At 36.8% G+C, this 23,666-nt stretch overlaps 1 protein-coding gene across 5 annotated transcripts in view; it reads left to right on the top strand.

The window, feature by feature from the left end:
- Positions 1-23,666, top strand: part of LOC136246667 (inositol 1,4,5-trisphosphate-gated calcium channel ITPR1-like) — an 82,183-nt gene that overhangs the window by 49,085 nt on the left and 9,432 nt on the right. For all 5 annotated transcript variants that reach the window (XR_010696726.1, XM_066038202.1, XM_066038203.1 and 2 more), the window contains 25 exons: positions 3,893-3,986; positions 4,086-4,147; positions 4,197-4,328; positions 4,387-4,437; positions 4,481-4,591; positions 4,641-4,751; positions 4,803-4,919; positions 4,971-5,053; positions 5,103-5,190; positions 5,245-5,352; positions 20,831-20,970; positions 21,025-21,092; positions 21,145-21,280; positions 21,561-21,657; positions 21,710-21,841; positions 21,905-22,026; positions 22,085-22,232; positions 22,287-22,411; positions 22,462-22,717; positions 22,853-22,936; positions 22,988-23,119; positions 23,165-23,230; positions 23,282-23,411; positions 23,456-23,540; positions 23,587-23,646. Coding sequence is in view for 4 of the 5 variants with exons in the window: in XM_066038202.1 (XP_065894274.1) it covers positions 3,893-3,986; positions 4,086-4,147; positions 4,197-4,328; positions 4,387-4,437; positions 4,481-4,591; positions 4,641-4,751; positions 4,803-4,919; positions 4,971-5,053; positions 5,103-5,190; positions 5,245-5,352; positions 20,831-20,970; positions 21,025-21,092; positions 21,145-21,280; positions 21,561-21,657; positions 21,710-21,841; positions 21,905-22,026; positions 22,085-22,232; positions 22,287-22,411; positions 22,462-22,717; positions 22,853-22,936; positions 22,988-23,119; positions 23,165-23,230; positions 23,282-23,411; positions 23,456-23,540; positions 23,587-23,646 (2,738 nt within the window). In the remaining variant the exon portion in view is untranslated. The remainder of the gene's footprint in view (positions 1-3,892; positions 3,987-4,085; positions 4,148-4,196; positions 4,329-4,386; positions 4,438-4,480; positions 4,592-4,640; positions 4,752-4,802; positions 4,920-4,970; positions 5,054-5,102; positions 5,191-5,244; positions 5,353-20,830; positions 20,971-21,024; positions 21,093-21,144; positions 21,281-21,560; positions 21,658-21,709; positions 21,842-21,904; positions 22,027-22,084; positions 22,233-22,286; positions 22,412-22,461; positions 22,718-22,852; positions 22,937-22,987; positions 23,120-23,164; positions 23,231-23,281; positions 23,412-23,455; positions 23,541-23,586; positions 23,647-23,666) is intronic.

The raw sequence follows: 23,666 nt of genomic DNA, 5'->3' as shown, positions 1-23,666 counted from the left end.
GGTATACAAATATAAACAGAAATGATATCTAATCAAAAACAACCTAGTTGTAAAAAAAGGTGCAACCCCTTAAAAGGTCATGGTGAAAAAAGATGTAAAATCCTAGGTGGCAGCCAAGAAATGGCTATGATGGTACAGTAGATTAATGGTAAAAATTTTATAATGACAATTCATGTGAATTTGGTACCGAATCCTAGTGAAACTTGGAGGAGCACCACACAAATTCACCTGAATTGTCGTTATTAAAATTTTTACCATTAACCTACTATCACGGCCATTGCTTAGCTGCCACCTTGGATTTCACATCTTTTTTCACCATGGCCTTTTTAGGGGCTGCACCTTTTTTTACAGCTTGGCTCTTTTTTGATTAGATAAAGTATAAAATCTAATGATTTCTGGATATAGTGTGCATCCTATTAGGTGTGCAATGTCTCCAGTTAACGAGATATATGCACTGGCTTAACGAGATATAGGCATTGTACCAGTGCGTATATCTCATTAAGGCAGTGCATATATCTCGTTAACATTTTGAGTCTGTGCAATATGTGATATATATCAAGACACACGGTAGTGTGTCGTGTGGCTCAAGAAGCCGGCTCGCAACACCCGTGAGTATATTGACAGAAAGAAAATGCAATTTTTGCACCTCCGTAGCTCTGTGCTTCCTTGATGAAACAAGACGATTTTTGCTGTGGACACACCCTCTAACTTCAGTACTCCATATTCCAAATTTGAGCGAAATCGCTTAACGTGTTCCCGAGATATGCAACTTCAAAAATTGGCTTAGTTTCTTGGGGTTTTTTTTCTTCATATTTTTCTTCCTCTTTTCGCACACTTACAAAAACTGCTATAAAACACGAACGCAATATCCGATTGCCTTGCAATTTGGTACACAGAAGGGGGGTATAAAGGCACATCTCGGTACCAATTGTGGCTGGAATAAAATAAATAGACAAAGAGTTATGATCGATTATTCACGAAAAATAACACCAATATGTTGTCACGTCTACAGGGTAAACCGCGTATGGGAAGAAGCTGACAGTCGGTGGGTTAATAGGTTAACTATTGAACCTCAAACCTTTTGTGGTTTGAAACAAATCGAGCTAGAAACCAGGAAGATACAACGAAAAAACGAACAGTGTGTAACAATTATGCAATCGAGATTAGCTAATAAAAAAAAACAACTGCTTGCCACGCCTACCAGATAAACCGCTTGGGGTAATGCTTTGAAAATCGTTGCACAGATGGAGTAATCATCTTAGAAAGGGTCATCAATGGTGTAGAAGAATCAGACTTAAAGCCACGAAGTTATAACACGAAATCCAACTTGGTGCAGCAAGTGCGAGATCGAGATACTCTAATAGAGCAGTCATTCTAATAGAGCAATCACCCTGAAGAGAATTCAAGAGATCAGCTAGAAACAAGTAACCTGTATAGAGATCAGCTAAAAACAAGTCACCCTGTAGAAAGATCAGCTACAAACAATTCACCCTGTAGAGAGATCAGCTAGAAGAAGTTACCTTGTAGGGAGTTCATGCAACTATGGAAAGAGATACTTTAGCTAGAAGAAATCACCTTGTAGAGGTCAGCTACAAAGAAACCACCATGTAGAGAGTTCAGCTGCAAACAAATCGTCCTGTAGAGAGATCAATAGAAGTTACCTTGCAGAGAGTTCAGCTACAAAGAAACCATCATGTAGAGAGTTCAGCTGCAAACAAATCACTTGTAGAGAGTTCAGTTACAAACAAATCTCCCTGTAGAGAGATCAGCTAGAAGAAGTTTCCTTGTAGAGAGTTCACCTCAAACAAATCACCCTGTAGAAAGATCAGCTAGAAGAAGTCACCTTGTAGAGAGTTCAGTTACAAAGAAACCACCATGTAGAAAGCTCAGCTACAAACTAGTGACCTTGTAGAGACATCAGCTAGAAAAGTTACCTTGTAGAGGGTTCAGCTACAGAGAAACTATTCTGTAAAGAGAAACAAATCACCTGTTTAGAATTCAGCTACAAACAAATCACCCTGTAGAGAGATCAGCTAGAAGGAATTACCTTGTAGATAGTTCAGCTACAAACAAATCACCCTGTAGAAAGATCAGTTAGAAGAAGTTACCTTTTAGAGAGTTCAGCTATAAAAAAACCATTTTGTAAAGAGCTCAGCTGCAAACAAATCACCTGTACAGAAGTCAGCTATGAACAAATCACCCTGTAGAGAGATCAGCTAGAAGAAGTTACCTTGTAGATAGTTCAGCTACAAGCAAATCTCCCTGCAGAGAGATCATATAGAAGAAATTACCTTGTAGAGAGTTCAGCTACAAAGAAACCACATTGTAGAGAGTTCAGCTGCAAAGAAATCACCCTGTAGAAAATTCAGCTACATACAAACTGCCCTGTAGAAAGATCAGTTAGAAAAAGTTACCTTGTAGAGAGTTCAGTTACAAAGAAACCATTCTGTAAAGAGCTCAGCTGCAAACAAATCACCTGTACAGAATTCAGCTACAAACAAATCACCCTGTAGAGAGATCAGCTAGAAGAAGTTACCTTGTAGATCGTTCAGCTACAAACAATTCACCCTGTAGAGAGAGCATCTAGAAGAAATCACCTTGTAGAGTGTTCAGTACAAAGAACCACCATGGAGATTTCTATAATCTATATAATATTATGTATTATATATATATATATACGTATATATATATAATTTGTACATTCACTGATAATATATTTAAAGTACTTCTACTTCTAATCATCTTTTCTTCTTACTGTAGTAAAGAAAAAATATGTTTAAAAAGTCCCAAAGCCGGCCATAGGCCGGTTTTGGGGTATAAAAATACAAAAGAAGTGAAATCTAATTCAAAACAACCAAGCTGTAAAAAGAGTATGTGGCCCTCAAAAAGGCTATGGTGAAAAAAGATGTGAAATCCAAGGTGGCGGCCAAGAAATGGCTGTGATGGTAGGTTAATGGTAAAAATTTTAATAATGACAATTCAGGTGAATTTTGTGCCGCTTCACAAAATTCACCTGAATTGTCATTATTAAAACTTTTACCATTCACAGCCATTTCTTGGCCGCCACCTTGGATTTCACATCTTTTTCACAATAGCCTTTTTGAGGGCCGCACACTTTTTTTACAGCTTGGCTGTTTTGGATTAGATATATATATATACATATATGCACTGGCTTTCCTTTAATCTGAGGTGTGAAAGTGGTACATATTTGTGACCCAGTCTGAGAAACTGGTTTTATCGCCAATGTCAGCAGATTCGATTTTTCACCCAGGACATAAAGCTACATGAATAAACTATCTAATTCCACAATCAATATCAACTAGACTTGAGTGGTCTGGTTTTGCTGGCTGCTTTTCCCAAGCCCAGTAGCAATCTGTACATGCAGTGTGGGACCTTAATGGAGTTCTGGTCAGCCTGGGGATGACTGTATGTGGTTGTACAGCTCTGTGGTATTGAATAAGCACTTATGCTGTGAATGTCCTTTCATTTGAATCAATTTTGAGACCTCAATGGTCCAAAACATGGCCTAATTCATCCCTATGCCTTCCTTTTCAATTTTTGAAACACCATCTTGCCTGCCTTCTAGGCCCCCCACCTCCCACCCTATTTGCAGCTCACCTGATACAGTCAACCTCAGTTTAAAAACTATCTAAATTGGTGGGAAACTTAGTTGTTGACTACTTGCATAGTGGATGCTGTGGAAGGTAAGTAATTGGTGTAAAACGTGTGAAAGTGTAGTACACATAGCTTCATCCATTGGCGAGCTACAACACACTAAAACCGGCATTTCAGGATACTTTTAAATAGGCAATAAGCCCAGTTTTCCCAGACTGGTCACATATAATATATATATATATATATATTATAAATGTATATATATGTACATACATAGATGGAGTACATGTCATTCAATGAAGCACTAACTGGTGCTAAGGACACTAACCTTGACAGCACCTTAAGACTCAAATATGTTGAGCTGATAATAGGTATGTTTTAATGCAAAACTTTTATGTCTGTTTGAATTGTGATGTGTATTAAATTCTGATTTTATTGTTCGCATTAAGAAATATCCATTTTTGTTATAGTGTTGTATGTGGATAATAATGAAGACAACAGACCACTTCTAGAAAACCTCTCTCTGTCATTTGTAAGGATTTTAGACCTACCAACTATCTTGTATGTTTTTGTGTGAATAGAATTATGAAGGAATCAGAGCAAATCCATATGAAGAAGCAGTTAATGATCAAAAAAAAGCATTGACAGGTGCAATAAATGATTATTTCCCTGATCTGAGAGATTGGATTATCTGCCACATTGGTAGCCTAAAAGTAATGATACAGATGTACAACTACAGTATATCATCTTTCTGATGACTGTTTTATACAGAAAGATGCTGATAAAAGCAGTGTGATTAATGATAGCATCGTCACTGCACATGTTAGAATACTTATAGTAAATTTCCATAAAAATAATGTTATAGGTGTTGAAGTTGCTGCATATACTGGTCAAGTATGGCTTCTATGCCAATCTGGATGACATCAACAAATTGATGCCTCTGCTGCTGTTCTTATTGCATAGTGGACTTGAGCAGGTGTTGTTTTAGAAATTGATTAACTGCTGTTACTAGTATTTGTGAATAGCATGATCAATTTGAGAACACAGAGGAAAACAAACCAATATTTGAACTGAAAATCATGACATTAAAAGTTTTAAATTTGTTTTTTAATTTTAGATTCTACTTACGACTACAGGTATGTAAAACAACATTGTGTGTACAACCAATATCATCATTATGCTAACAGCACTACATTTTTGACTATAAGCTGTTGAAAGATGATGAGAGTGAAGTATTGCATTCAATGGATCGTCTGTTGCAGCTTCCCAATTATGTGGCCAAGCTAAGATCACATTTTGCTCAGGTCAGAAATGGTTTAGGTGATATTAACACAAGCACATTTTTACCACTGCAGAATACTGAGAACAGTTACCCCATGCCTGATATTAAGATTGCACAGCTAACAAAAAGAATGTCTGCTCTGAATGAGAAAGAAGAGTGAATTGCTTTGTAATTGTGTTCAACTTGTGTTTGATATTCTTTTCAGGTTAATGGGTTTGGCTACCCGTAGAGTAGAGAGGATCTTTTCATTTAGTAGCTACGATTCTGAGGATTCTCTTCCAGAAACTCTGTTGGTAATGTTTGACATTAATTTTACTGTCATTGCTTTGATATGTATAATTTTCTAGGGTTTATTGCGTTGGCAAAACAATGAAATCCTTACTGAATCACTACAACTGCTGAACAGGTATTATTCCTCAGAGGAAATTTTGTTTCAAAAAGCAATTCAAGCTCAGGTATGTACTGTAAAGATATGTGGCTGTATGTGACTGTAAACTATTCAAAGCAACAAAACTCCAGTAAATCAGATTATTTTATTGAATACATCAAAACATAACACAGTTAAAAAGGCTGAGGCCTTAAATGTACGATTCCAATCAGTCTTTACTAAAGAACACAGTTGACCTGTGCCAGATAAAGGCCCATCTCCACACTCCACAATGCCTGGTATCAACATTACTACTGCCGGAATTAGGCCTGAGCCTATTATGCTTTTGAAATTGCTTATTATGCTTTTGAACATTGTTCCAAAATTTCGCCTATTATGCTCCAATTATGCTCATATAAAATTGTGTCTTGACTGCTCTATTAGAGTACGTAATGTATTGTGAACGTTCTATTAGAATATTTCATTATGCAGTGACTGTTCAATTAGAGTATATCGATCTTTAACTAATCTTTTTTCACAACGTAGCTGTAAATCTGATTTTTACCATGTTTGCACACTATCCTATTCTGCATCATGCAAAATAGGCAGAGTTTCAGCTTCTCTGATAACCAATGCACAAAAAATTTGCCTATTATGCTGATGCTTTTGGCTACCTATTATGCCCCAAATTATGCTGGCATAATCGGTGCAGGCCTAGCAGGAATTATAAAACTGTTACAAAATCTTGACATCCACAAGGCCAGTGCCCTTGACCAAATAAGCTCAAGAGTTTTAAAGGAAACTGCTGAGCCTACTGCTCCTATCCTAAAAACAATCTTTACTTACTTAATGGATACTGGTACTGTTCCAGGTGACTGGAAAAATGCAAATGTAACTCCTGTATATAAGAATGGTGATTGCACCAAACCCAGTAACTATTGGCCCATATCTCTAACTAACATTGTATCTAAAATATTTGAACATATACATACTTGATGAACAACAGCATGGATTTAGATGTAATTGCTCATGCGAAACACACCTTATTTCTCTATTTCATGACCTATCTCTAAATCATGATAATGACATCCAAGCTGACCCAATATCACTAGACGTTGCCAAGGCCTTTGATACCATTCCACATTAAAGACTGCTGTATACATTACAATGGTATGGCATACAAAGAAGAGTGCACCAATGGATAAGTGAATTTCTATTCTTAACAACACCTGTTCATCCTCAATTTCTGTTACTTTAGGAATCCCACAAGAGACTGTTTTGGGGCTTCTACTTTTCTTTACTTACATAAATGACTTGCCAGATTACATAAGTAATAGCAGTGTAAGACTATTTGCGGATGACTACATTATCTACAAACAAATATCCGCTATGGATGATGCTGACTTATTACAACAGGGTATCAACTCAATTGTTGAATGGGCTTTATTGTGGCAGATGAAGCTTAACGTAACAAAGTGCTGCCATGTACATTCTCTCCCTCCCAAACACAGTACCTTCTCAATAACTACTAAGTTATGATACTCAATTGCCATGTACAAACAACTGTCAATATCTTGGGGTCAAGCTTCAGTCAAACCAATGGGACAGACATGTAAATGAGAAAATAGCAAATGTAAATAGAATGCTAGGACTACTACAAAGGAACATCAAAGTTTCATCAGCTGACAAAAAAAAGAACTAGCATACAAACTGGCTCAAACTTGACTACGCCTGCATACCAATACCTCTACAAACTGATTCAGCTGTCCTGTCAAAAAAACCATTTCAAATATTCCTTTATCCAAAACACAATCCCCACGTAGAACAAATTGCCCAGCACCGTGATTGACTGTAACTCATTAGATAATTTTAAGTATAATTTAGATAATTACTTTGATAGCAGAATAATTGTATGATCTTGTCGTACTGTACATCTGTGTATAACCTTCGCTGAACAAAGTTTCACAGTATTGGTAAATAATAAATGGTATAGTATAAATCAAAATTTGCACTGTTTTGGTACAATACGTTAAATAATTCTACAGTACATTATATTACAATTCATTCTTGACTCTACAATACGTAAAATGTATAGCCTAACAGTCAAATCCAACTTGATGTATACCTACTGTTAGTGGTATCAAACAGTGTATCATATTATTAGTAGCACCTAGCTTGTTCTCCAGTAAAAGCGTTTGCATGCTATGGTATAACACCCACATGAAAATGGCAAAGATGTGAAAATGATGTGCTTGTGTTCAAACTAGATTGACATTCTTTTTGTTTTACACATTTTTAAGAGTGGGGTTACTGTACGTTTGGGTGACTTGTGACAAAATTTCAACACTCAGTGGTGAAAATGATCCTAAAAAGTAGCTGTGATAAGCCAAATGGGTTCAATTAAATGTATTATATTCACTGCTTGACAGTATCTACTCTACACCCACATGGGTAAATGTACTTTTCTATACCCACATTTACCCACATTGCAGCAGAGTTGACATGTACACTGTAGGTATACCCAAAAATGTTTCTCTCACTCTTAGGCACACATGGTTATCGTGATACAACTTTCTATCACATACAAACTGGTGACTAGTCACTGGAGTCCATAATACATAACTGTGTGTAATGGGGTCACATTAAATTAACCTACTTTTAAAACTTGTACGCACTGTATGCTATTGTGCTGTGACCATGTAGTTTTGCTACTAACAGCTAAATGGCATTGTAATACCATTAACAGGATGAAGACATTTCATTCCAGTAATGAAATATAACCAGTTATGTGATGGGATCTAGTTTGTGTGTTCATACACACCATATATCTTATAGAAAGTTGTATCACACAATAGTCACATGTGCCTAACAGTGAGAAAAACATTTTTGGGCATACACACATGTCAATCTATACTAACAGTAAAGTAGATACTGCCAAGCAGTGAACAGAATACATTTAACTGAACCCATTTAGGGTTTATCACAGCTACTTTTTAGGATCATATTCACCACTCAGTGCTGAAATGTAGTCATAAGTCACCTAAATGTATAGTAACCCCACCCTTAAAAATGTGTAAAACTAAATAATGTCATCCAGTAGTCCATTCCACTATTCCAGTCCAGTAGCCCAGTCCAGTAGCCCAGTCCGGTGATTAGACACTACCATCATTAAATTAAAATTTATTACTGATTTCTTGGCATATAGCAATTTTTGATTTTACAATATTGAATGTCATGGCTTTTTTTCACTGTTTGGCTGTTTTGTGTGTATTTCACTTCCTCTTTCCCTTTAAAATGTCCAGTACATGGCTTTCAGGCTTTTCTATACCCACATTTCTTATCAGACACAATGATGATTATTGAAGACAGCATAGTTGCATGTGTAGTTGTACTGTACTACATAGATCAAGACACGCAGTAGTGTGTCGTGCGGCCCAAGAAGCCAGCGCGCCACACGGTGAGTATATTAGGCCACTCCAAATAAATTCTCTGTTTCCCGTCCTGGACTCAAGCATATTTGCATGCGGACGGGCGGTTCATTTCCATTATTTCATTATAAGATTGGCACATTTCAAACCATTATTTACCTGGCACAACAATAAAAGCTGCATAAAACCATGCTTAAGCTTGTTCCTTCCTTTTTAAGTTGCAAATGTAGCACAAACGCTTACACATGAGGTGACACTGTTTCAAAATGACTTTTACTGAGTCTGTTAGTATGCAAGAATAACCGGAAAATAATGGAAGAATACGGAATAATGGAATATTTAGAGCTGACAGTAACTAGATGTGGGCGGTGGACGGGAAACAGAGAATTTATTTGGAGTGGCCTTAACAGGAAGAAAGTAAATGCAATATTCACACCTTTGTAGCTCCGTGATTACTTATCCTATTGAAACCAACATTGCTACAGAAGTGCCGGCTAGCTAGGGGAGTCCACATTCCAAATTTGAAGAAAATCACTCCAGCTATTTCCGAGATACAAACGGCCAAACTTAGGGGGTTTTTTTTCTTCGTTTTTTCTTCTACTTCTTTTCGCACGCTTTCCAAAATCCGCCATAAAACACAAATTCGAGCTCCAATCGGGCTGAAATGTGGGCCACTTAAAGGGCTCATTAAGGCATATCTCAGTACAAAGATTGGTAGGAATCCGATGAATATTCACGGCGTTATGACTGATTAGTTGCGTAAATAAGGTCGAAGGTCTGTCACGCCCACAGGGTAAACCGCTTGAAGGAATGAGCTGAAAATTGCTATATAGATGGAGTAACTATCGTAGGAGTGCCTTTTTATGGTTTGAAAATAATCCAGTTAAAGGCTATCGAGATATGACGCAAAACCCAACCTGTGTCACAATTACGCGATCGATTTTTATGAATAAAAACTATTAGTTTTCATGCCTACCAGGCGAACCGCTTAGAGCAATGAGCTGCAAATTGGTGTATAGCTGGAATAATTATCATAGACACTCCTTGCAGTAGTACAGAAGAATCGGAGTACAAACCACTGCGTTATGATTGCAAACCTAACTACGTGAAACATATGGGAGATCGAGATACTCTAATGGAACAGTCATCCTAATAGAGCATTCAGCTACTTACATAACTTACTCGATTATAGAATTATATTGCATTGCAAGTTATTCTGTATGAAGTTCAGCTACAAAAAGTTAATCTTAATAACAATTCAACTACAAGCAAGTCACCCTGTAGAGAGTTCAGCTACATCAAGTCACTCTGTAGAGAATTCAGCTACAAACAAATCACTGCGTAGAGGATTCAGCTACAAAAAAAGCTATCCAGTAGAGAGTTCATCTAGATCAGCTACAAACAAGTTACTTTATACAATGTTCAGCCACAAGTAAGTCACTCTTAGAGAGTTCAGCTACAAACAAGTCACTCTGTAGTACAAACAAGCTGAAGAGTTCAGCAAACAATCAAAAAGCCACTCTGTAAAGAGTTCAGCTATACAAACATGTTATAACTCTATAGAGAAAGTTATAACTCTGTAAAGAGATCAGCTAGAAACAAGTCATCCAGTAGAGAGATCAGCTATAAGACATCACCTTATAGACAAGTCAGTTACAAAGAAACTACCATGTAGAGATTTCAGCTGCAAACAAATCACCCTGTAGCGAGTTCCAGTCACCTGTAGAGAGATCAGCTAGAAGGATCACCTTGTAGAGAGTTTAACTACAAACAAATCACCCTGCAGATAGTTCAGCTATGAACAGATCACCCTGTAGAGAGATCAGCTAGAAGAAATCACCTTGTAGAGACATCAGCTACAAGAAGTTACATTGTAGAAAGATCAGCCAGAAGAAATCACTTTGCAGAGAGTTCAGCTACAAAGAAACCATCCAGTAGAGAGTTCAGCTACAAACAAATCACCCTTTAGAGAGTTCAGCTACAACCACATCACCCTGCAAGGAGTTTAACTACAAAGAAACCATCATGTAGAGAGTTCAGCTGCAAACAAATCATCCTGTAAAGAATTCAGCTACAAACAAATTGCCCTGTAGAGAGATCAACTAGAAGAAGTCACCTTGTAGATTTCAGCTATAAAAAACCACCCTGTAGAGAGTTCAGCTGCAAACAAATCACTTTGTAGAGAGTTCAGCTATAAACAAGTCACTCTGTAGAGAGATCAGCTACAAAGAAACCATCCTCTAGAGAGTTCAGCTACAAACAAGTTACCCTATAGAGAGATCAGCTAGAAACAAATCATCTTGTAGAGAGTTCAGCTACAAACAAATCACCGTGTAGAGAGTTCAGCTATGAAAAGATCACTGTGTAGATAGTTCAGCTATAAGAAGTCACCTTGCAGAGAGTTCAGCTACAAAGAACCACCATGTAGAGAATTCAGCTACAAATAAATCACCCTGTAGAAAGATCAGTTAGAAGAAGTTACCTTGTAGAGAGTTTAGCTACAAAGAAACCATCATGTAGAGTTCAGCTTCAAACAAGTCACCCTGTAGAGAGATCAGCTAGAAAAGTTACCTTGTAGAGAGTTCAGCTACAAAGAAACCATCCTGTAGAGAATTCAGCTACAAACAAATCACCCTGTAGAGAGATCAGCTACAAACAAGTCACCCTGTAGAGATATCAGCTGGATATAAGTTACCTTATAGGGATCAGGTACTAACAAATCACCCTGTAGAAATATGTGTTGGAAACAAAATCATTTTTCATTGTTAAATATACAAATATTTTTAATCAGACAAAAAACTGTTAACAACATTTCTTCCTTTGTTCCAATATTCCTGCAGAAAAGAAAAAAAACAAGTTAGAAGGAAGCACCAAAGCCAGTTAATGGCTGGCTTTGCGGCTTGCAATACAAAAAGAAGTGATATCTAAACCAAAAAAGCCAAGCTGTAAAAAAGAGTGCGGCCCCAAAATGGCCAAAATGAAAAAAGATGTGAAATCCAAGGTGGCGGCCAAGAAATGGTTGTGATGGTAGGTTAATGGCAAAAATTTTAATTACAACACTTCAGGTGAATTTGGTACCTAATCCTAGTGGAGGAGGCAACACAAATTCACCTGAATTATTGTAATTAAAATTTTTGCCATTAACCTACCATCACAGCCATTTCTTGGCCACCACCTTGGATTTCACATCTTTTTTCATTCTAGCCTTTTTGGGGGCTGCACTCTTTTTTTACAGCTTGGTTTAGATTATATTTATATCATGAACCACTGGAATGAATTCTTTTTTATTCTGAAATTTCTACTTTCTATTTTACCCTTTGCAAAGTCTGTATACGTAGAATAGCGCATTTTACAAGCTGAACTTTTACAAGCGAAAAAGGTGCACTATCCTTGTAAGCATATTTCGACAATGAGTAAATACTGTTATTTCTAAAGAATGATATTTTGTCTAGCAAAGAAACACAATATTTTTTAGTTTCAGATTAATATTATACATTATTATTGTCTTCAAAATATTGTTTCACACAGTACCTTAAGTTTTCAATTACAAATTCAGTGTTCTTCATCTTGACAATTCATTATGGCTTGAACTGCTGTTACCATGATTACTCCATAAATGAAATTTAGTAACAACATAAGTTTGAGCATCAAGGATATCATCTTGGGGATATTATCAAGACACATAGTAGTGTGTTGTGTGGCCTAAGAAGCTGGCGCGCAACTGCACTCGTGAGTATATTCACAGGAAGAGAGAAAATGTAATTTTTTCACCTCCAAAGCTATAGGGTCCGCAATGCAAAAAATTGATATCCTCCAATCAACTACCTAACTATTGTCAAGTGTTAGGCTAAGTGTAACTTGAATAACACCAGCATGGGAGCCAAGTTTGTCACTTTCTTTGGTAGGAAACGATATAAATGTCTCAAAATCATGTGATTTTTTGTTGCAGCGGTTCATAGGGTTCTTTGTATGCCACGATATTCACTCTCAACATTGTTCAAGTAGTCTATCATCAACTCAAAGTATCGGTGGATTGATTTTATTGGTCAGTTTCTGGTGGCAGCACCATCTGTATGTCTTTCTGGTGACAAACAAAATGTTTCTTCCTCTGGAGCACAGGACAAGCAGAGTAGCAACTGTGCCATGAGTCAGCAATGGCCTGTACTAGGTAAAGTACTTGCATGCAGTATATAATTGAAGCTTGTTAGCCATCTGGCTGAGCCAGCTATATGCTGAAATTTGGCTAAAACGATGCAGTTTTTGCTAACAAATACCAGAATGGTTGATAAATCAGTGAACCAGTCTCCAACAGCAAGGATGGGAAGCTTATAAACACCTAACAATATGGCTATCTTGCCAAGTAAATGAATAGAGCAATCCAATGCATGAAATAGGCACTCACGTGATCGAAATTCAAATCGTGTCAACCATAATCTATTCCAATGATCTTAAAAACACTTGAAATCAAATGACAATAAATTTGTATGCATTAGGTACAAATCAACCCCTACACTCTGCATACTGCCGTCATGATAAGGAGAAGAGACATGAATACCAACAACGGGTTCATGAAGTAGAGAATGCTTCATTTACTCCTTTAATTTTCACCACTACTGGTGAAATGGGTGATGCTGCTACTCAGTTTTATAAGAGATTGGCTAACCTTTTGAGTGCTAAGCACAGTCTTTCTTATGGAATAGTGATGGGATGGCTGAGATGTACATTAAGCTTCTCATTGTTGAGATCTGCAATTACATGCATTCGTGGTGCCAGGTCCAGTTTGTGCTGTTCCATTGCTGAGACACCGATTGCTATGCAGGTCGCTGAGGCCCATATTTAAGTTCACTTGTATTTGTTTATTATGTACTGTTTTATCTTATTTCATTAATTGAAAAAAAATGCATAGGTTCAGCATCTCCATTAGCCCAGCAGTCTGAGACTCTCCCTATGATGCCATCACACTCCTGCCCATGCCCGAGTGAACAATTAACACAAATAATCATTTACAAAAGGAGCACACTGCAAGGTTCTTTTCCAGAAATGGAAGCTATTTCACGGGTAGTCCTGTAATTTTGAATTTCTATCACGTGAGTTCCTATTTCATGCAATGGATTGTTCTATGTGTTTACTGGGAAAGATATTCATATTGTAAGGTGTTTATAAGCTTCCCATCCTTGCTGTTGGAAACTGTTTCACTGATTTATCAACCATTCTGGTATTTGTTTGCAAAATCGCATCGTTTTGGCCGAATCTCAGCAAATTAAATTAAGTTTAACTTCTAACTAGAGATCGGGGAGAATGGGAGTGTCATTAGGGCCGAAATAAAAAAAAATTTAAAAAAAGAAAAAAATTCAGCATGTAGATTGCTCAGCCAGATGGCTAACAAGCTTCAATTATAACCATACTCCGCATGCAGGTACTTTATCTAGTACTGGTCAAAGCCGCACAGATCGTGCTGCCACCAGAAACTGACAATAAAATCAAACCACCAATACTTTGAGTTGATGATAACGTGGCCTGTAGTTTATTGTCACTGTATACAAATCGATTTTTTGCTGTTAGCGGCACTTAGTATCGCTGTAACTTCGAAATTTCTTGGCTTCTAGAGTTGAAACTTTGGTTGACCATTCCTTTAACTATCTAGACAAAGAAAATACGAGTTAGAAAAGTGCACTCAGTGATAACTGGGGTTCTGTGGCATTACTTGGCGACCAATCCATCAGGTTTACGGTAGCTATGGTGTTAACTACATGCAGTACTGACTGTAGTCCGTGACAGAGTCGAAGTCAAGTCAGTAGCTACAGTAAGTTACCAAGTATCCGAGTTCAGTAGCTACAACACAGGCATTGCAATAGGAGACTTCACAGCTGGTGGAGCTGAGCCAGTTCCACCTCCCAAGACCATAGGTGAGACCTGTTATCTGGTCTTGCGTGACGCTCTCGAGTAAAGCTAGCTATCGTGGAGCATTACTGTAGCCTTGCTGCATCCACACGGGTCACTCGAGCGCTCGTCATGCGTGTACATGCGATGTTACCCTTGGGCTGTACTGTACAAAACTGCTATAAAATGCGAATACCATATCCGATTGCCTTGAAATTTGGCACACAGAGGAGGGATATAAAGACGCATCTCAGTACTAACATTGGCATGAATACGATAAACAGGCAAAGAGTTATTAGCAATTATTCACGAAAAATAACACCGATATGTTGTCACGACTACAAGGTAAACCACTTATGGGAAGAAGCTGAAAATCGGTGGGTGACTAGGTTAACTATTGAACCTCCAATCTTTTGTGGTTTGAAAGAAATCGAGCAAAAAACTACGAAGATACAAAAAAAACAACAGTGTGTAACAATTATGCAATCGAGATTAGCTAATAAAAACGATTACTTGCCACGCCTACAAAAAAAAACGCTTGGGGTAATGCTTTGAAAATCACTGTACAGATGGAGTAATCATCTTAGAAAGGCTCTTCAATGGTGCAGAAGAATCACACTTAAATCCACGGGGTTATAACACGAAATCCAACTTGGTGTAGCAAGTGCGAGATCGAGATACTCTAATAGAGCAGTCATCCTAATAGAGCAGTAACCTTGAAGAAAATTCAAGAGACCAGAGTAACCTGTATATACATCAGTTACAAACAAATCACCCTGTAGAAAGATCAGCTAGAAGAAGTTGCCTTGTAGGGAGTTCAACTACAGAAAGAGATAGTTCAGCTAGAAGAAGTCACCTTTTCAGTAAAGAGTTCAGCCACCATGTAGACAGTTCAGCTACAAACAAATGGCCCTGTAGAGAGATCAGCCAGAAGAAGTTACCTTGTAGAGAGTTCAGCTACAAAGAAACCATCATGTAGAGAATTCAGCTGCAAACCATTCACCCTATAGAATGATCAGCTAGAAGAAGTTACCTTGTAGAGAGTTCAGCTACAGACAAATTACCCTGTAGAAAGATCAGCTAGAAGAAGTTACCTTGTAGAGAGTTCAGCTACATAGAAACCATCATGTGGAGGGTTAAGCTGCAAACAAATCACCCTGTAGAGAGTTCAGCTTTAAACAAATCACCTTGTAGAGAGTTCAGCTACAAAGAAACCATCATGTAAAGAGTTCAGCTGTAAACAAATCACCTTGTAGAGAGATCAGCTACAAACAAGTCACCCTGTAGAGAGATCAACTAGAAGAAGTCACCTTGTAGAGAGTTCAGCTACAAAGAAACCATCATGTAGAGAGTTCAGCTTTAAACAAATCACCTTGTAGAGAATTCAGCTACAAACAAATCACCCTGTAGAGAGATCAACTAGAAGAAGTCACCTTGTAGAGTGTTCAGGTACAAAGAAAGCACCATGTAGAGAGTACTGTAATGAATATAATTATGTATTATATAATTTGTACATTAGAAATATTTAAAGTATTTAACATCTGCTTCATCTTTCTTCTTCCTGTTGTAAAGAAATATAGATAGGTTAAAAAAGCCTCAAACGGTCAGCTTTGGAGTATACACATACAAAAAGAAATGAAATCTAATCCAAAACAGCCAAGCTGTAGAAAAGAGTGTGGCCCTCAAAAAGAATATGGTGAAAAAAGATGTGAAATCCAAGGTGGTGGCCAAGAAATGGCTGTGATGGTAATTTAATGGTAAAAAATTTGATAACAACAATTCAGGTGAATTTATATTGCTTCCTCCAATTTTCTCTATGACTCGGTGCCAAATTCACCTGGGTTGTCATTATTAAAATTTTTACCATTAACCTACCATCACAGCCATTTCTTGGCCGCCACCTTGGATTTCACATCTTTTTTCACTATAGCCTTTTTGAGGGCCGCACTCTTTTTTTTACAGCTTGGGTTTGATTATTTTCTTCCTCTTTTCGCACACTTACAAAAACTACCATAAAACAGGAATGGATTATCCGATTGCCTTGAAATTTGGTACACAGAAGGAGTATAAAGGCACATCTTGGTACCAAGCATAGTTGGAATACAGTAAATAGTCAAGGAGTTATTAGCGATTATTCATGAAAATAACACCAATATGTTGTCATGCCTAGAGGGTAAACCACCAATGGGAAGAAGCTAAAAATAGGTGCGTGGATAGGTTAACTATTGTACCTCAAACATTTTGTGGTTTAAAAGAAATTGAGCTGAAAACCACAAAGATACAGCGAGAAGACCAACAGTGTGTAGCAGTTATGCAGTCGAGATTAGCTAAAAAAAAAACAACCACTTGCCACACTTCCAGAAAAAGCACTTGGAATTATGCTTTGAAAATCGCTGTACAGATGGAGTAATCATCTTAGAAATCTTTTCAATGTTGTAGAACAATCAGCCTTAAAGCCACAGAGTTGTAACACAAAATCCAACTTAGTCTAGGAAGTGTGAGATCGATCGATACTCTAATAGAGTAGTTATCCTAATGGAGCAGTCATCCTGAGGAGAGATTTGATAAAAAGAAGTAACCCGTATAGAGATCAGCTACAAACAAATAAACCAGTAGAAATATGTGTTGGAAACAAATCACCATGTAAAGAGATCAACTAGAAACAAGTTACCCAGTAGAGAGTTCAGCTAGAAATAAGTCACCCTGTAGAGAGATCAGCTACAAGTAACCCTATAGAGAGATCAGATACAAACAAATCACCCTATGTGCTGGAAACAAATCACCATGTAGAGAGATCAGTTAGGAACAAGTCACCCAGTAGAGAGTTCAGCTAGAAACAAGTCACTCTGTAGTGATATCAGATAGAAACAACTTACTCTGTAGAGAGATCAACTACAAACAAATCACCCTGTTAGATATCACTTCATTTGTATTGCAAGCCACAAGGCTGTCCATCAACTGGCTTTGGTGCTTCTTTTTTCTTTCTTCACTGCAGTAATTGTGGAACAAAAGCCAGAAGCAATTATGTATATACCTTTTTGTCTGATTAAATATTAATTTTGTATATTTTACACTATCACATATGGAATAAGGTGATTTCTTACATAACTGAACTGCAGCTGAAACTCTCATTGTTTGTAGTTTGAACTCTTTTCAGGGTGACTTGCTTCTAGCTGAACTCTGTACATGGTGATCTGTTTCTAGCACATATTTCTAACCAAAACAGCCAAACTGTAATAAAAGAGTGCGGCCCCCAAAAAGACCAGGGTGAAAAAAGATGTGAAATCCAAAGTGGCAGCCAAGGAATTGCTGTGATGGTAGGTTAATGGCAAAAATTTTAATAATGACAATTCAGGTGAATTTGGTGGTGCCGAATCCTAGTGAAATGTGGAGAAGGCAGTGCAAATTCAGCTGAATTGCCATTATTAAAAATTTTGCCCTTAACCTACCATCACAGCCATTTTTGTGCTGCCACCTTGAATTTCACATCTTTGGGGGCCGCACTCTTTTTTTTACACCTTGACTGATGTGGTAGCTATGTACCCTTACAGTTAGAGCTGTACCAACAGAGAAATTTTAAAGCGATCCAATATAAATTGATATACTGAGTCTGAACACTGATACCGATCCGATGTACGATGTAATAAAGTGTAGCTATTTATTTATAATTAGATTGGAGGAAACTAGGGAACTTTAACATTTCATTTTCTTTCCATAAGATACACTTAGTAAGTAATTCAAAATACTAACAATCACTAACAATGTTTGATTGCCTGTTGTGGTGTGGCCTCGATTAACAACCCGGACAGTGAATCATCCACAAAATATTTTTAATGCGTGCTCCCACCAAGATGAATCCACATTACTCCATATTTTAATGGCTTGTAATTTCAAGCTGTGTTTCTAGTTTATTCATCCCATGCAAGGCTGCTTTTTATAGCTCTCCACTATGATCATTTGTTGTATATAGTTGGTAAGTATTGTAAGAATGAATTTTTGCTACTCACATATTTCTATGGTTTCTCATAGCATATTGCTTCTTTTCAAGGCCTAGAAAAACTACTGTTTTACCAGCCTTGTCTACTGTATAATAGAGGGTATAATGTGGCTCCACCATGGCAAATACTATTCAGTTCTATATTGGTATATTGTATTGGTTTTAGTACCTATATTGGGACCAACCGATATTGGCAAAAATCTCCATATCGGCCACCGATATGATATGTATCGGTATATCGGTACACCCCTACTTACAGTTACCAAAGAAGGTTACTGAATTTTCAATACCCTTAACATAGATTAACTGAACTCACTATAGAGTGACTTGTAATGTAGCTGAAATCTCTACAGGGTGATTTGTAATATAGTTAACTCTCTAAAGGATGACTTGTTATATCTATATACAAAGTGACTTGTTTGCAGCTGAACTCTGTACACAAAGACTTATAATGTAGCTGAACTCTCTACAGAGTGACCTTGTAGTTGTAATCTATACTTTGCAACTTTTGTAGCTGAATTCTCTCTCCAGTGACTCTTTGAAACTGAAATCTCTACAAAATGACCTGTTTATTATTTTTATGCTTATAGCTGAACTTTATACAGGGTGAATTGTTGTAGCTAAACTTTATACAGGGTGAATTGTTGTAGCTGAACTTTACACACGGTGAACTGTTGTAGCTGAACTTGATATTGGGTGATGTGTTGTAGCTGAACTTTATACAGGGTGAATTGTTGTAGCTGAACTTTATACAGGGTGAATTGTTGTAGCTGAACTTTATACAGAGTGATATGTTGTAGCTGAACTTTATACAGGGTGAATTGTTGTAGTTGAACTTTACACACGGTGAATTGTTGTAGCTGAACTTTATACAGGGTGAATTGTTGTAGCTGAACTTTATACAGGGTGAATTGTTGTAGCTGAACTTTATACAGGGTGAATTGTTGTAGCTGATCATGAACTTTATACAGGGTGAATTGTTGTTAACCTATTGTAACCTACTGTAAACTGTTGTAACCCTGATTGTAACATTTCATAGTGGCTGGGTAGCTGACTATATGTATAACTATTGCTGTTTTAACTAGTCATAACATTTTACAGTGGCCAAGTTGCTTAATATAGTTTATGCATGTGGTAACCTATTGTAGCATCCAGTGGCTAGGTTTAATTTCATTACTGATTATAACTCAGAAGGTTACAATACTGTAGTTTCATTAGTTAGCAATCCCTTTTGCAAATCCAGTTACATATGTCTTTATTATCTATGACTGATCATTTAAGACTTTAACCTATGACTGGAACCTATACTGTATAACCTGTTGTGATCTAATGTAACCTTCTGTAACCTGTTGTAACCTTTGACTGTAACATGTAACTTACTTTAAAACCTGTTATAACCTAATCTAACATTCTTTAACATGTTGTAACCAACTGTAACTTGTTGTAACCTATTGTAACTTACTGTAACCAGCCTTAATCTGTTGTAACCTAATGCAACCTTTGTAACCTGTTATACTTAGCCTTCTGATCCCTGTTGTAACCTGTGACTATAGCCTTTTGTAGTCTAACTGTTGTAATTTATTGTAACCTCTGACACGCTGTAGAAAATTCAGCTACAACAAGTTACTCTGTATAAAATTCAGCTACAACAAGTCACCCTGTATAAATTTCAGCTACAACAAGTCACAATGTATAAGTTCAACTACAACAAGTCACCCTGTATAAAGTTTAGCTACAACAAGTCACCCTATATAAAGTTCAGTTACAACACATCACCCTGTATAAAGTTCAACTACAACACATCACCCTGTATAAAGTTCAGCTACAACACATCACCCTGTATAAAGTTCAGCTACAACACATCACCCTGTATAAAATTCAGCTACAACAAGTCACCCTACATAAATTTCAGCCTCAAGTCACAAAGTATAAAGTTCAGCTACAACAAGTCACCCTGTATAAAGTTTAGCTACAACACATCACCCTGTATAAAGTTCAGCTATGACACATCACACTGTATAAAGTTCAGCCACAACACATCACCCTGTATAAAGTTCAGCTACAACACATCACCCTGTATAAATTTCAGCTACAACACATCATCCTGTATAAAGTTCAGCTACAACAATTCACCCTGTATAAAGTTCAGCTTATTGTATTGTTTGCAAGGGTGTTGTTGGAAAAATTTGGCTTCATATACAAATGGATATTAAGTACCATAATTATTATGATGTTTGATGTAATGGTTCATCTTTGTATAGTTGCTGATTAATCCTGAATCCAAAAAGGTTTTAACTGAGCTTTATGATGAACTACTGCCAAGCCTCCATCGCCTGCTCAAGAAAGATGTTGACAGTAAAGAGTGTGATGAGCTAATTGAAATGCTGCAAAGATTGACTTCGTAAAGAATTTACAGTTGCTAAAAAATCTGATGTTTAGATGCTTTGCTTTATAGTTTGTGCTACATACAGAATGTGCCACATCAAAGTCACTCTCAGAATCAAAAAATACTGTATAATTCTGGTTGGTTTAATCAACTATATTGTGTAGTTCTTAGTTAACTTGTTCTCAACAGGAGTATACACAGATGTTTTAGCTCGGATAATGAGAGTGAAGAATCGAAAGAAGAGAGCAAAAAATGCTGAAACTACTAAAAGTCATGAGCAAAAGATAGTGTCAACCTGCTTAGTGTTTTTAAAAGCATTAGCAAGGTAAACTGTTATAAATGGTAATTTGTGACTGGATTTGCAAGAAAGTGTCCTCCGCACTCAAACAATTCTATGAACTAGAAGACCATAACTTAGGTCTCAAGGCACATACAAACCTTTAAATTTTCTTCATCCATTAAGCTACATTAGTGATCACTACTGACCAAATTTGAAGGGAAAAGTCTGAAGTTATGAGTCGTTGAAGTTAGAAAATTGAATCTGTGTGGACGACTCCTTTTTGCGAACCCAGTCACATTTTTGTTCTATAAAATTGGCTGGCCAGAAACCACAAGGTTGTACAAGAACAACTTTTTGATTGTATGGATGACCTATTGGAAATAGATATTGCAGCACTGAATGTGGCTGAGTTGCTAACTGAGGTGTGTGTATTTTATTATCATAGTGCTATCAATGGAAATGATACTATTTCAGGTGTTTACTGGGGGTACAGAGATCTGCTTGAGAGTTAGAGAGACACAAATTAATCACATATTTGATTTAATTGTAAAGAGTGAGTCTAGTGGCCGTCCAGAGTGGCTAGAAATGCTTCGAGCTATTGTAAAGGTGTGTTATAACATGAACAGCTACATCATTATTTTGTTATATGTATTGTTGTGGTGTATAAAGACAGAAGATATTGATCTTCCCTTGAAACGCAACCAAAAACTTGTCATAAAATATTTTAATTTGAGTAGAGAAAAATTTTGTGCTGAATTTCTTGGAAAGACCCAAGAGAAGCAAAAGATGAGGTACAAACAGTCATATTACATGTACATGTACCAGTTATCATCATTTGCATTAACTTAGAGCAAAACTTCTCCAAGCAAATGATTCTGACTATTGTTTGCATGTGTTTTTGAGAGCAATCAACTTGCTTGCTGCTTGCTGTGAAGGAAAAAATCTTTTAATTGAATCACTTTGTCAAGATGTTATATCCATTGATGAAATAATGAAGGTATGATCAAGTTTTTTAGTACATGTACTTTGTATAATAACTTTACATTGGTAGATTTTGAATAATGATAAATTGGACTGTGCTCGTAAGCAACCATTTGTATCATTTCTATTGTGGGTCTACATCAACACTGGAAAAGATCTCACTCTAACTGGAAGCAAGCAACTTTCCCATGCGAAGTATGTGCTATTGTATATATACAAGTAATTTATTTGTGTTTTACTTGCAGAGAGATGTGGATGTATTTAGAAAAAGTTCACATAATGTTAGATGGAGTTGTAAAAGTGATAAAGGATCTGAAAAGATCTGAAGTGACTTCCCTAATCCTGAGTAATAATGGCCACATCTCCAGAAGAGAAAAGAGTACAACAGAACACAATTGTATGACTTCACATTGCAACATACCATTTGTTACAAATCAAGATGGTGAACTAATGCCAGATGTTCTTATATATGTCTTTGAAGGAGTGCTACCACTGATACAGGTTTGGACTATGTATTGTGGTGTTGCTGCAGGAATAATTGCAAGCTACTGTAGTATTTGTATACTTTAGCTTAATTGTAGTCATTTCCCTCTATCACATACAGTCAGATTCTTGTTGCTTTTCCCTTTTACATAGGCGTATTACACCACACTGTTTGATGGTGTTCATGTTTCAGAAGATGAGGTCAAAATATCAGCCCATATAGCCAGTGTATTGTTGGTAAGTGGCTCAAAGTGAGACAATAATGATTGATCATAGTACTATTAATAGCAACTTGCTGATTTTATGACTACCAACAATCTCCTTACCTCACAAAATCAGTGGAGGATGCTATCCAGTGCCGTTATTGCAGTGATATCTTATGACTGTTATAGTGAAGAAATGATCAATGTAGATATTGAAGTAGGTTAGCCTTAATACATGACCCTTCTTTCAAAACAACACTAGATCAAGGCTAGATTTGATAAAAACATTGATAATGATCAAATTGCTGCAGAGTGTGTCACTACGAAGGTCATTAATTGCATTGTCAGATGATATGTATCAACATAGGTATTCCTACAGCAATATTCAGAACTGTATGACAAAGAACTGAAACTAAATAAAGACTTCAACAATTTTGTATGCAATTTTCAGTCAGCTTATTGGGGTCCTAATAAAGCTCAGCACCAAATCAATTCAAAATATGATACTGGTCAGTTAGTTAATCTGTACCTTTTACCATGTGATTCTATACAGAGTATTGTGAAAATGTAACTGAAAAAGGTATTGAATGGCTACCTTTGGGACCAAAGCATCAGAAACATACCAATCACTTCATCACGTATGCATAAAGGAAATGTGCTAGACATTCAGCTATAAGTTTTTAGGCGTTCGGATGATTGTACTACTGTTCACTCAGACACAGATAGAATCATTGATTATTTACTGTAGGATAATAAATGGTTAA

Source organism: Dysidea avara, chromosome 2, assembly GCF_963678975.1.
Source record: "Dysidea avara chromosome 2, odDysAvar1.4, whole genome shotgun sequence".
Lineage (NCBI taxonomy): Eukaryota > Metazoa > Porifera > Demospongiae > Dictyoceratida > Dysideidae > Dysidea > Dysidea avara.
Note: the sequence above shows the minus strand (reverse complement) of the source record. Positions and strands in the feature narration are given on the sequence as shown.